Source organism: Macaca thibetana, chromosome 14 (assembly GCF_024542745.1).
Source record: "Macaca thibetana thibetana isolate TM-01 chromosome 14, ASM2454274v1, whole genome shotgun sequence".
Lineage (NCBI taxonomy): Eukaryota > Metazoa > Chordata > Mammalia > Primates > Cercopithecidae > Macaca > Macaca thibetana.
The window spans coordinates 57,910,453-57,924,589 of record NC_065591.1 but is presented as its reverse complement, the minus strand read 5'-3'; the positions used below and the strand labels follow the sequence as shown (position 1 = coordinate 57,924,589).

Below are 14,137 nucleotides of genomic sequence, written 5' to 3'. Positions count from 1 at the left end.
CGCACATGCACACTGAGTAACAAGTCCAGTGACACCAAGTTCCAATGTGGCCACCATTATGTCAGTTTTTGTGAAAAGGGGAACAACTTAGAATAAAACTGGCCTAGGTTGAAGGCCAGCTTTGCCACCCACTGGTTGAATGACCTGGGAACACAGTCTCCAGGCCTCAGTTTCCTCATCTATAATTTGGAGAACAAAATCCCTACAGAATCTCTGGTTTGTTATGAGACTTCTATGAAGCAGGGCAGAAGCAGCTCTACCCACTCACAGGTAACAGAGCAGCACTGTGTCATCCTGGCCATGAACCGCAGGGGGCCATGTGGTCACTCGTATCGTTTGGGTTTCATGATACTACAAAGGATTTAAGGCAGCTTCTGGAATCTGACTTTGAAAGTTGAGAAGTTTCTGTGTGTAACCACTCCTACCATGACCCCCAGTGCCATGGAGAGATTCTTGAGAGTTGATGTGACCCCACTTGGAGTTTTTTGGGAATTGCCCCTACACTTGACAGTTCTGACCCCCATGGGTATGCAGACGCCAACTCACAGGCCAGGCCATGGCCTCTGACTACCTAGCAGGTCCCCCACAGAGCCACACTTCATGGGCTGTCTGCTTTGTACTTGAGTTTATTTCACAAAACCATGGAGAAAGATACTGAAATGGAGCTCTTTCCAGCCTCCAAGCAAGGAGGCCCCAGCAGCCAGTCTCCAGCCCCTTAAGCCCTTCTTGTTAGGCCCCCACCCAAAAGAGAGGAGAACCAGTGTCTGCGTGAGGGTACCTGGCAAGGCACTTTTGAAAACATCCCAGTTTAACGTGGTGAAACTGAACTTACTCTGAAACAGATGAAAAGGGACATGCAAATTTCCTGAGCACATGGAGGTGTTAGTAGGTGAAAATCATGTCCTGGGTATAACCCAGCTTCTCCAGGTTAGGGTGAGCTGCCGTCTGGATCAGGGGTGGTGGGCCACACACCAGGATGAGCGTGGACTTCCCTGGAGGAGGAAGGTGCTCCTTGATCATGTCGGCAGTAACAAAGCCTGAGCTGTACTTCCAGCCTGAAATGAAGCAGACGCAGGAGAAAGCTGTGGGATGCCAGGTGGAGTTCCTGATCCCAGGCCGCCTATATACCCACCCTCAACCAGGGAGGAGGTGACAAGCTGCTCTACAAAGGCTTAGAAGTCTGTACTACGGCTCCCTGCAAAAAGCCTCAGAACTAGTAAACAGCCCTCTGCAGCAGTCGCCCCAGGTCCCAGGCTCACTGCGGGGACCCTGAAGCCCTGCTGCTGTCAGCTGTCAGCATTAATGAGGAAGGAGAACACAATGAGGTATACCGAGGTGTGTGAATCAATACGGCCGGCTGGAGTTGTCCGGCAGGGTGTGGCCTGGTGTTAGTGGAACTGCTCAGAATTGCTCAGTCGGGTAGTGGCCTCTGCCAACCACGAAGCTGTATGACAAGCAGGTACCGCTGGGCGCAGTGTGAGATGTGCGCCTGTGGGGTGCTCTGTGCACAGTGGTTGCTGGGATGCTGCCTGGGCTGCAGCAGCTGTCTGGGGGCTCAGCATGTGAAGATTGCTGTCCAGGCGAGGTGGGTGGTGAGGGGTGTGGTGGCCGTAAGCAGAGGCGTGAGTGGTGAAGGGGTCAGTGCCCATATTAGATGTGTATGTGATGGTGTGTGGAGTGGGTGGGTGTTCAGAGTGGACAGGGGCAGTGTCCCTTTTGATGTTCAGTGCAGTGTGTGGGGTGCTGCTGATGTATTAGACACCTGCTCTTGATTGCCCTTAAAAGCAGGCCATCCCAAATCCTCTCTCCCTCAATTTCTCACATTTCCCACCTGGAGCCAGAGCCCAAGGCTTCACCCCCACATCTGTTCCTATAAAACAAAAACAAAACAAACAGAGACCAGTCCTCAAAGTGGTCAAGGGTTGATGCTGACCCATGGTGGGTGAGGGCACTGGATATCGTACCAATAGGAGGCCTGTCCAGGGTGTACCACAGGTCGAACTGGTCTGGGTGAGTCCTGGCAATTTCTTCAAGCTCTTTTCTGACCAATATATCCTCCTCTGTCTAGAAAAGAAGCAACACTAGAAAAGCCCCTCCAGGGCCATCGTGTTGTTCCCTGGACTGACTACACTGGTCAGCATACTCTTGGCCAAAGCTGCTGCCGCTCCAGCTGGAATGCTTGCTGCCAACTTTCAGGGCAAACAGGAGTTCTGCTGCTGCTCGTGAAGATCAAAACCGTTTGTCTTGTGGATGAAGTTGGTGGTAGGATGTAGGTTCCCATGGAGCTGTAGTGACTGCCTCCAGCTAGAAGGACCTTTGCCAAGCACTGGCCAGGATGGCTTCACGCAGAGCTCCAGCCCTGCCTCCTACATCTACACTGAGCTCTAGCACAGCAAACCTAACTGGAACAAGCTCAGTGCAGGCCCAGGATCTTCTGGAAGAAATGTAATGGGCTCAGAAAGTCCTGTGATAGAACAGTACTGGATATGTGAAGGAGAGGAAAACAGTCTGGAGCCTCATTTGGGAGAAAGGGAACCAAAGCCAAAAATAACCTGTCACAGGCTCAAACGTACTGCACAGAAGACCTGCACAGAACCTTCATGATTCTCATCCCAGTCATTCCACTTCTGGGATTCTGTTTTAGAAAATAATCTAAAAGTAATCAAGCGTAGGCACAATTATTCATCACCATATTATTTATAACTGAAAACAGCCTGAATATAGAAGTTAGATTATAGTGCAACTTGATAAAAACTATGATGAAAATATTTATAAAGCAGTTTAAAGAGAAGAAAATGCCTGTGTGGTAATGCTGAGTGAAAAAAATGCATATATAAATTATAAATATATCGCATATATAGAAAAAAGATTTAAAAAATAAGTATTTATATTCTGTATTTTCTGAAGTGTCCACTGAGGACATCTGTGATTTTGCACTTAGCAAAAATGTAGCAATACATATTAAGGAAAAAAGGAATGCTTAGTGCTTAGGGTTGGCTGAGGAGACACAAAAGAGTTAAATACATGCAAAAAGCAGGCCTAGACTCAGCTTCCCTGCCAGCAGCCCTGTTGATCCCACTAAGCCCTCCCACAGTCACAGGCACCCAAGCAGCATGAGCTCAGTCAATGGAGGAGAAATGAAAACAAGAGCCCAGCTCAGCAAACATTCCATCCTGCCACTGCAAGCTCAGCAGGAACTGACCTGGTTGGCAAAGATGAGGGACATCCTGGTGCTGTCACTGGGGTCCTTGGTGATGTGGCGAATGAGCTGCAACATGGGTGTGATGCCTGGAACATAGTGAGTGGGCAGCCAGCTTTCTCCCTGTCTCTGAAGCCCACAGTCCCTGACCTGCAGCAAGCTTACCTGCCCCCAGCCCCAGTTATCCTTTTCTCACTTCTGTCCCCAAAACTCAAAAGTGGGAAACAGCCCTTCATTTTGGTTTTCCTTTCTAATGCAACAGTAAGTCAGAAGGTCTTTCTCATTTTCATATGGCAAGATGGAAAGAACACTCTAAGTTCTTCCGTGTCCTCATTCATCAAACAACTAATGATGGGTAAATGTGATAGCTTTAAGAGTGCCTATTACAGTGCCTGGCACATTGTATGTCTCCTTCAAAGATTGTTCTCTTCCTTCAGGCAGTCATTTTCAAGGGATGGGGAGAGTCAGACTTGAACTGGATCCAGGCGCTCCTGGGACAGCATGGGTGGGCCTGCCCAGCTTGGCCCTCAGCCTGACCTGAGAGGTCCCCGCAAGGCTCCTGAGCAACCACCATGTTGGTTAGGGGAAGCAGGGCACACAGGGTCAGTTTCAAGACCTGTCACTGATTCATCATTCCCACCTTCTACAGCTGGGGGTGAAATCGCTCATGTTGTCCCTTCGAGGATCAAATGACTCCCAAGTCAGAATGGTCTCAGGGCTCATTCTCCGGATGGAGCCCCTAGAAGCCTCTTACCTGTGCCCCCAGCAATCATTCCCAGGTGATGGGCCAGTTTTTTTTTAGGCTCACTCGTCTGGTCTGGTCTGATTCCAAGATTCCCTGGAAACACAGGGAATGCTTATGACCTCTGCAGTTCTTGCCTAAGAGACTGCAAAAGATCACTGACATTCTTTAGGACTCCCAGGAGGCAGCTCCAACTAAAGGACTGTCTGCACCATTTTAAGCTGGTGAAGCAGGCCAGGGCAGTCTCCTCAGTGAGTTCTGGCGCCCCAGTGCACAAAGTGGGAATAGAGCCTGAGCCTGCTCAGGGAATCGCTGGACCTTTGGTTCTGAGGAAAAAGAGGGGCAAGCTGAAGTTAACACAGAGACTCAAAGAGCATTCTCACTCACGGAGGTGAACCAGTGAGTAAATAATAGCTATGTGAGTAAGCAAAGGAGCATGGACTCCTCCATCCATTTTTCAGTATTAGCAGGCACCATTTATGTATCAGGCATTGTGCTGGAGACATTGATACAATGACGAGGAAACACCAAATCATTCCCCTACCTTAAAAAAGCTTACAACCTCATGAAGTGGGTGTGTGAATGTTTAACAAGTGTGGTCATTATGCATTGTGTGTGAATGAATGAAGACTAAGGACAACCCCATGTGACTCAAATCTGAGGCGTGTACGAGAACAATGGAACCATTGAAGGAATCTTCCTCCCGGCTGGGAGCCCAGTATGAACCCCTCCAGTACCTGGCCCATGGTAAAACAAGCGTCCCTTTGGCCCTCGAAAAAAGATGGTGTCCCCGATTTTCATGTTCTCCAAATACTGAGTCATCTTCCCCCCTTCAGGATACTGGGGGTGTACATTTTTGAAGTAGATCTGAAAAGCAAGGCAGCACTGCTTTCACATTCCCAGACACAATGCCACAGCCACGCACAACCAGAAAATGCATTTACTGCTGGAAGCTTTGCAGAGAAAATGTTCTGCTCTCTTAATTGCTGTACGCAGTCCCTGAAGATGAAGCTGCCTCAAGGTTAACTGTAGCTTCACTGCTGGAAAGCCCTGTCTAGGGCATATGTCCCCTCAGAGAAAAAGCACTGCCCCTCCACCCCACCACCCTCAATAGGCTTGAAAGCACGAGGCAGCCAGATATGGTGAGCACTATTTACCTTTATAATTAAGTCCACAAAGCCTCTGTCATCATCACTGGAGACAGGCGTGTAAGCCCTGACCACCAATTCATTATCAATTTTCGCCAAGAGCTGGACATAGTTACCTATAGAAAAGGCATCAAGCACTGAGTCAAAGCATACTTAGCTTAAATAAGGCCCACGGATAAAGGACTGAGCTTCAGTGAAGGGAGCAAATACTGGGGCAGAATGTTAAGGGGGGCGGGAAGGAGAGATCAGGGAAGGAGCCCCAATATGGGATGCCTGGATCCTAGGCCTGCTCTGCCTTGCTGTGCTACCCTAGGCAAGTCACTTCACCTCTCTGGGTTTTGGTGTCTTCATCTGTAAAATAGGGATGATATGTCTGCCCACCTGTGATCATAATATAACTGCTTTTTGGAGCAGGAAAAGATCATTAAAGTTGGAGGGTGAGTATTAAAAATTACAGAAAGGGGTCAGACATGGTAGCTCACCCCTGTAATCCCAGCCCAGAGGCGGGTGGATTGCTTGAGCTCAGGAGTTTGAGACCAGCCTGGGCAACATGGCGAAACCCCATCTCTACAAAAAAATACAAAAAATTAGCCAGGTGTGGTGGTGCACACCTGTAGTCTCAGCTACTTGGGAGGCTGAGGTGGGAGCATCACCTGAGCCCAGGAGGTCGAGGCTGCAGTGAGCTGAGACTGTGCCACTGCATTCCAGCCTGGACGACAGAATGAGACCCTGTCTCAAAAAAAAAAAAAAAAAAAAATACAGAAAGGAGTATTTGTCTATTCAAGAAAAATAGTGGCCTTCACAGACTAATTTCTTCCTAAACTGGATGTATCACTGGGGTCTGTGAATAAATTACAACTACTCCATCTGTATCCTGGTATTAGGCACAGAGCAGGCCTGGGTTAATAGATACTATAGGGTCCTAGGATTTGGGTACCCATGGAGCAAATGAAGCAACAATATCATGTCTTCCTGGCCTATGGCCCTGTGAGGAGTAGCAGTGAAGTTTTAAACCATGTAACTCTGCACTTCCTGGGTAGAATTCAATAAACCAAGTATGGCCGGAGACCTATGGATCATGACTACATCCCACTGTCAGATGATACACTGGGCAGCTACAACCTGTTGGATCCAAAATGTGAGACTCAAATTACTAAGGCAATTAGTGGCAGGGACAGGAGTGCAATCAAGAGATAAAGTTTTGTAACCCTAACCCTAACCCTAAACCTTGACTAATTTCCTGTATGTAGTCAGTTTCTACTCCCTCAGTTTCTACTCGCTCAGAAACTGAGTGGACTACATACAGGAAATTAGTCAAGAGACAAGGAACATGGAACAGAAATATGGATAGAAACCAAGACCTAAGGTGCAGGGAGGAGGAGGTGGCAGGAGGAGAAAAAAGGAGGCAGAGTAGGCACTAGAGGGGCTGGTCCCTGAAGCTGATTCAAGGGGATGAGCCAAGTCTTTGAGGTGCCAACACTCTGGGCTCAGAACAGGCTCAATGACTCTGGTCATGGTCCCTCTGGGCACCAGGGATATGCAGGAATAAGTGCCTGAGACATCTAGCTTCCTTCTGAGAACCTGAAACTGGAAACCTGGAAAGGCTCTTTCATATGCAGCCACCTAGGCCTGGCCCGATGCTGTCCCCAGGGCAAATGGGGCTCCCTGGCTGGTCCTTCAGGCCCCATCTCTAACTGGCTTCACTTCCACTGACCTGGGACAAAGCAGCGAACTCTGAGGCTTCATATTAGACTCTCTCAGAAGCCTCTACATTACCTTGTCCCACTAACTTTGCACGGCCTAGGCCAAGGCTGAGGAGATAGTGGGTCAAGGCAGTTTCTAAGAAATTCTGTATCTCAAAGTTTTTCATTCTTTTAGGCTTCCTGCCAACAGGACCGGCCTGACAGGCCAAGCAGAGAGCTGGGAGACCGCACGCACAACACTGAGCTCTCGTGCATAGAGAGGGAGTGAGGGAGCAGCAAGGAGGCTCAGGGGCCCAGCCAGCTGGCTAGAGTATAATCTCACCCCCTGATGGAGTTGAGGTCAAAGTTTTGTCCTGTTTGCATATAAGACAAATAGGCCATGGAGTAGGATCCACCAGGCAGGCAAGCAGCACTAGCAGATTATACAAAGCTTCTCTGAATCCCTGATTCTAGCAGTTTTCTACTGCACTAAGACTGACTCAGCTATCTGATGGTGTTACAGATTAGAAATGGGATAAGTCAACTCTAGGACTCCTAGGGCTGGCCCCTCCTTATGTGGGTCTGAGGCCCCTGCAGAGAATCCAAGTGACCGTGGGGGCAGGGCACACCTAACTCATTCCTGCCTGCCCGCATATTCTGGGCCTTTCCCCTGACCATTGGTTCCTCCCATCCCTCCCAGGTGCACAATACTTTGCAGTTTCTGAATTTTCATATCCATCAGTCACTCTACTTTCACAACAACCCAAGTGAGGTAGACAGGCAGGCCTGGGAAATCTCATTTCATAGACTGGGGCTCAGAGAGATTGAAGGACTTCCCTAAAGTTCCCCAGCAAGGAGCCTTCCGTGAGATCTTAGGCCTTTTGGCTCTAGGTTCAGTTCTTTTCAATGCTCACTGAGGTACCATTCTTGTGTCAGCCCAATTGGAATAATGAAGAAAATAAATTTTCTGTCCCACATGCATCCACCTATCTTCCTGAGCACACAGGCTCAGGAGGAGCATGAGGGCATCTTCCACACCTCAGGACGTGGGAAACCTGTGTTTCTGTTCGGAGAGGAGGGCTTAGCCCCCAGAGGCCCCAGTCCTGGTGATGACCCAAGCCCAGCTCACCTACAGGAAGTCCTAAGACATGGTCAGGCGAAGGCAGTTCAAAGCGGAACCTCCGGGTGTTGTGGCTGATTTTCTAACAAAACAAAACATAGGCAGGTTCTGTCAGCTTTCTAGAAAGCCTTGTTGGGCAGGTGAGATGCCTGGGAAAGGAGATCCGTTTGGCGCTATTCCAGCACAGGCACACAGGGCGGCAGGGAGTGAACTGGAGGCCATGAGATGACTGTCTGGCTGCCCTGCCATCCCAGCCATCATCCACTTACTGCCTTACACCCGCAGGGCTGACCCATTACCTCTTTCTCAATCAAAGGCAGCGGGTACTTGGCTTCAGGGTCTTGTAAGGTGATAGGCTTTCTCTTCCTGGAGTTCATGCTCTTCAGGACCAACACGAGCACAGTGACCCCAATGACGGTGATGGTCAGGAGCAGGGACGGGTCCTGGTAGACACAATGTAAGCAGAGCACCTCAGGTCTTGCCCGCCCTGGACAGGGCAGCTCTCAGGCGCGGTACACCCTCCCCTCACCAAAGGCACAGAAGCTGAGCTCTGCCTGAAGGAAATAGGCAAAGAGAGCGGTAGTGACACAGAAGGCGGCTGGGACAGCCTGTGGCGGACCAGAAGGTAGGGAGGGGTCAGCTGCAGGTCACACAGGAAGGATGTTTCAGGCCCCTGGACCGGGCCGCACACATGGCCTGGGGTGCTCAGGTCACTAGGCCCCGCCTGGCTACAGCCAAAGGTTCACACACTGGAAGTCCCTTCCTCGAGGTGAAGGTGGAGGACATTACCCCTAACACACAATCCGGAATAAGGGGCCCAGTCCCTAAAGACAGAACTAGGGTGCGTAGCTTTAAGAGGTGCCCCGTGACTTAGAGCCTGGGGACTCCCCAACACTCTCCTGGACAGGGCGAAGGGGGCCTGGGCACTCAACTGCCAGAGACTCGGCCAGCCTCCCCGCATCTGTCCCTACCCCACAAGGCCAGCCTGCTCCTCTCCCAACGCAAGCCTGACAGGGAAAGTTCCCTCTCCTCCCGCCCGGGCGCTGGAGTCTCAGCCCTCACCACGCCTTCCGGAATCCGAGCCGGCCCGCCCAGCTCCCAGCCCTTCGCGGTCCCGCCCACCACCGCTCCCCCGCCTCCGGCTCCGGCTCCCAGCCGCCCGGTCTGACGTTCCCGGCTCTAGCCGGCCTCCGGCCTCTTTCCTTCCGGCCGTCCCGACAGAGATATTTCTTAAATACTCCATAAATACACCCCGCCGCGGAACCCACCCGGAGTGAGACGCCCAACATGTCGTCGAACTGGGGTTGGCCGGGGGCCGGTGCGCGGCTCCCCCCGCGGGCCCGCAGACTCGTGGCGCCGCCCTGCAGCTCCGCCTGGCCGACGGGGAACCGGCCGAGACGCGGACATGCGCGCCCAGGAGGACAGAGGCTCGGGCGGACCCCGCAGGCTGGGACCTTGGCTGCTGGCCCGCTCCCCGAGAAGGGCCGTGGTCGGGGGGCTCTCACTCGCGAGCCGCTGGCTCTGGGTCAGCCCTGCCCCCAGGGCAGCGCTCGATCCTGAGGCTGGCGGGGCGCTGAGCCCGGGCGTCGTCGCTCCTGCGCTGCCTGTCTGCATCCTGGCCCCTTCCGAGCTGCCACACTGAGCACCCCTCAGCTTACTTAAACGCGGCAAGGCTGGAGAAGGCCGTCTGGGGGACTGGGCGGAGGGGGATGCTGGTGAAGGAGGAATTCAGGCAGCTGCAAAGAACGCGTGAATATATTCATTCAATATGCCTCTTGGGCACCTACTCTGGGCCTGGTCCGGGGTGGGTGTTTTCCGGGTGGGGCCGAAGCAGGGGCGTCGCCGAGTTGAAGACTCATGTATTCATGCGTTCATTCATTCGCTGGTTGGAGAGGGAGAACGAGGGCCCCGCGCCGATCGGAGGGGAGCAGAACAGTAGGCACAGTTAGAGGGTCTTCACGGTGCATTTTGGAGCCTTCGCTGCCCGCTCACCCTTGATTACAGGCAAAGGCAAATTCTTGCCTCAGGACCTGTGTGAAACAGAGACGCCCAGGAGCAGATCCCCGCCTGTTTGACTCCGCTAGGGCTGCTGTAACAAAGAGCCACAGACTGAGCGGCTTAAACAACAAAAATTTATTGTCTCACAGGTCTGGGGGCTGGAAGTCCAAAATCAAGGTGTGGGCAGAGTAGGTTCCTTCTGTGGGCTGGGAGGAAAGGATCGTTCCATGCCTCTCCTAGGTTTGTAGGAGAGGGGCTAGGAGAAGGGGCATCTTCCTGTATCTCCACATCTTCATCCCTCTATGTGTGTCCCCTGTGTCCAAATTTCCCCTTTTATGAGGACACCAGTCATATTCAATTAGGGTCCATCCTAATGACCTTGTTTTAACTTGATTACTTATGTAAAGGCTCTATCTTCAAATAAGGTCACATCCTTAGGTACTGGGGGTTAGTGCTTCAACATAAGAATCGGGGTGAAAACAATAACCCGTAACACTTCACCAACCCTTATCTCCAAAACACACACCACCACAGGCTCAAAAATTCTTGCTGTGTGAATGAATAAACAAACTTAATTTTCTCTCTTTGACTTAATCAAATGCCTTTACTTTTGATTTACCCGTAGGTGCTTGGATATTATTGTCAGATATTTTAATTTTTGACAATGCGATAGGTGTAAAATGATGTCTCAGGAACCCAATTTGCATTACCTAATAACTGCTAATAAGGTTGAACATCTTTAATATATTTATTTCCCATGGAGCTTCCTTTTCAGAAAAAAGAAATGCCTGCTCATGATTTTTGCTCATTTTTCTGTTGCGTTGTCTTTTTCTTACTGATTTTTAGGAGTCTTTTATATATATTTTAGATATCCCTTCTTTGCCAGTTACATGAGTTATAAATGTTTTCTTGTAATTTGTAACTTCTTCCTTTTTTCTTTATTTTCTGTCCCACTTTTTTTGTGGTGTAGTCTGACGAATAGAAATTTGAATTGCAGTGTAACCAAATGTACCAATCTTCAATTTTTTTGCCTTTATAGTTAGTGATTTTTGTGACTTGTCTATTTCTACCCAAGCCCTTAAAGATATTGTGTATTTTCCCCAATAAGATTTAAAGATTTTCCTTTCACATTTAAGTTTTTCAACCACTTGGAATTGATTTCTGTGTAGGATGTGAGGCAGGGATACAATTTCATTTTTCCATGTGGCTAATGTGTTTTTTTCAGTAATATTTATTGAATTGCTCACACCTGGCCACTGACCTGCAACTGATCTGCTACCCCTGTGCTATGTCAGTTTTCATAAGTGTGTGAGTGTAGCTCTGGCCTCCCATTTCTCTTACATTATTTAGTTGCCTAACCATGTCACAATACCACACTGTTTTAGTTACAGTAGTTTATAACAAGTGTTTATGTCTTTCATTCTTATACATTCTTTGGATCTCGGGTCAGATATCACTCCCTTGGAGATGCTTCTGTGATCCCCCAACTTAAGTACATGTACCTATTAATGTTTTAACATAATTTAACTTGTAATGTTTGTAACTTAATTTGTCTGTCAAATTAAGTTTAACTTAAAGCTGCCTCCTTACATATTTTAGGTTCACCCTAAAAGTTTCTTCGTACATAGTGAACTGTAACCGACTATTGTACCAATCATGGAGTTTCAGCCCATTATAGGCAGCCAACTATTCAGACTGTGTTCAAATAAGGCAAATGGTAAGCTGTAACCAATCCCGCTGTATCTGTACTTCACTTACATTTTCTGTACATCACTTTCCTGTTTCTGTCCATAAGTATTATGCAACCATGTGGCAGCCCCAGAGTTGCTCTGAACTTATTCTGGTTCTTAGGGTTGCCTGATTCATAACTTGTTTTTTGCTCAATGAAACTCTGTTAAATTTAATTTTTCTTTTACTTTAACTATTCTATTCATAGCCTTTTTCTTTTTTCAGAGACAAAGTCTCACTCTGTTGCCCAGGCTGGAGCACAATGGCATGATCATAGATCACTACAACCTTGAACTCCCCAGCTCAAGCTAGCCTCCAGCCTCAGCCTCTGAGTAGCAAGGACTGTTGCCATATACCTGGGTGATTTTTGTATTTTTTGTAGAGGTAAGGGTCCCGCTTTGTTGTCCAGGGTGGAGAGCAATGGCTATTCACAAGCATGGTCATTGCACAGTATAGCCTGGAACTCCTAGCCTCAAGGGATCTTTCCTCCTTGGCCTCCCAAAGTCCTGAGATTTTAGGTGTGAGCCACCACACCCGGTCCTATTCATAGCTTTTACTTGAGTTTGTAATTGTACATTTGAATAGTGCATTATTAAATGACTGACTTTCACAATAGTCTGGAAGTTCCTTTATGGCAGACACCTTGTTTTCCCAGGGTTTAGCACACTGACTGTCACAAAGGCAACATTCAATGAATATTTAATGAACAAATGAATGAATTCATCTCTGCCCTACAGCATTTAGAACACATGATAGTTGCTCCATATATACTTCTTCACCTAGGAGAGGAACAATCCTTTCCATCGTACTCTGTTCCCTTCCTTGCTTAATTTGTCTCCGTAAGACATAGCACCAGATCATATACTTTTTTTACCTATACAACATATTTGACTTATTTGTTACATAGATTGTAAGTGTATTAGTCCATTCTCATGCTGCCATAAGGACATACCCGAGACTGGCTAATTTACAAAGGAAAAAGGTTTCCATTGACTCACAGTTCAGCCTGGCTGGGGCGGCCTCAGGAAACTTACAATCATGGCAAAAGGGGAAGCAAACACATCCTTCTTCACATGGCAGCAGGAAGGAGAAGTGCTGAGCAAAAGGGGAAAAGCCTCTTATAAAACCATCAGATCTTGTAAGAACTCACTCACTATCACGAGAACAGCCTAAGGGTAATTGCCCCCATGATTCCTGATTCAACCATCTCCCACTGGGTCCCTCCCACAATACATGGAGATTATGGGAACTACGAGTTGAGATTTGGATGAGGACACAGCCAAACCATATCAGTAAGCTTCATGAGGATGGGAGTTACTTTGTCTATTTTAGCTACTGCTATATCCCTAGAACAGTGTCTGGCAATTGGTAGATGCTCAATAGTTATTGCATGTGTGAATGAATGAACAAACATTGTTTTCTCCCTTTGACTCTGTCAAAAACCTTTACTTTTGGCTTTGAAATCCAGAGGCACCTCACCTTTTCCTGTGGTTTTCTTAGTAGTTTGTTTCTACCCTTCATTCTTCCTTCTCATTTTCTCTGCCTGTTCCCTCTTGTTATTAGAGAGGCAGATAGCAAGCACATTCTCTTTATTCATTCTTGGAGCAGGATAAAAGGCGTTTATATGGGCTCCCGGTAATCTTGAAAGGGCAGTGATCCCCCTCTCTTCTCCTAACTCCTAAACACTGTAAATGTGTCCCTCACATGCTCATGTGCTGCCTGGATTTTGGCTCATTTTCTACTAATTCCCTGAAATAAATCATAAGCACAAGTCTCATGTCTCTAAATCCCCAGGTTTATAATAGGGCCTGGCAAGGGTAGGCTCTCAGCATGCATTTGCTAAGGAAAAGAAAAACAAAACAAGATGAATCTCTGTTGTCACTGTTTGAACATCTGTGAGACTCCACCCCCAAAGATTCAGCTCTTCCTGTGCAGGAGCGAGGCCTCCTTCATTACTGAGTATCCTCTGGGGGAACTGATGTCCTGCCCAAGTCATTGGTCAATGAGTGATTGCCATATGGAAAAGTGCTCCCCATCACTAATCATCAGAGGCAGGCAAATAAAAACCACAATGAGATACCATCTTGCACCAATCAGAATGGCTATTACTAAAAAGTCAAAAAATAACAGATGTTGGTGAGGCTGTGGAGAAAAAAGAACACTTATACACTGTTGGTGGGAATGTAAATTAGCTCAGCCACTGTGGAAAGCAGTTTGGAGATTTCTCAAAGAACTGAAAACAGAAGTACAATTTGACTCAGCAATCCCATTACTGGATATATCCCCAAAGGCAAATAAATCATTCTACCAAAAAGACACATGCACTTACATGTTCATCAAAGCACTGTTCAGAATAGCAAAGACATGGAATCAACTTAGGTGCCCATCAATGGTGGATTGGAAAAAGAAAATGTGGTACAGATACACCATGGAATACTACATAGTCATAAAAAAAACCAAAATCATGTTCTTTGCAGCAATGTGGGGGCAGCTGGAGGCCATTATCCTAAGTGAATTACC

General features: G+C 48.2%; 1 protein-coding gene across 5 annotated transcripts; it reads right to left on the bottom strand.

The window, feature by feature from the left end:
• Window positions 1-610: 610 nt before the first annotated feature.
• On the bottom strand, window positions 611-9,705 carry LOC126935194 (NADH-cytochrome b5 reductase 2). Of its 5 annotated transcripts, none has more exons than XM_050756391.1 (9): window positions 9,160-9,705; window positions 8,191-8,334; window positions 7,901-7,973; window positions 5,099-5,205; window positions 4,679-4,808; window positions 3,954-4,037; window positions 3,203-3,288; window positions 1,965-2,064; window positions 611-1,055 (listed from the first exon to the last, which is right to left on the bottom strand). In XM_050756391.1, exons 1-9 carry the CDS (start codon window positions 9,178-9,180, stop codon window positions 883-885), a joined length of 918 nt encoding a protein of 305 aa, XP_050612348.1. In that variant the 5' UTR covers window positions 9,181-9,705; the 3' UTR covers window positions 611-882. The 5 variants fall into 5 exon arrangements, with proteins under 5 accessions (XP_050612348.1, XP_050612352.1, XP_050612350.1 ...); XM_050756395.1 differs by having other exon boundaries at window positions 1,965-2,060; window positions 9,160-9,640; XM_050756393.1 differs by lacking the exon at window positions 9,160-9,705 and adding an exon at window positions 8,954-9,013.
• Between the last annotated feature and the right edge of the window lie 4,432 nt (window positions 9,706-14,137).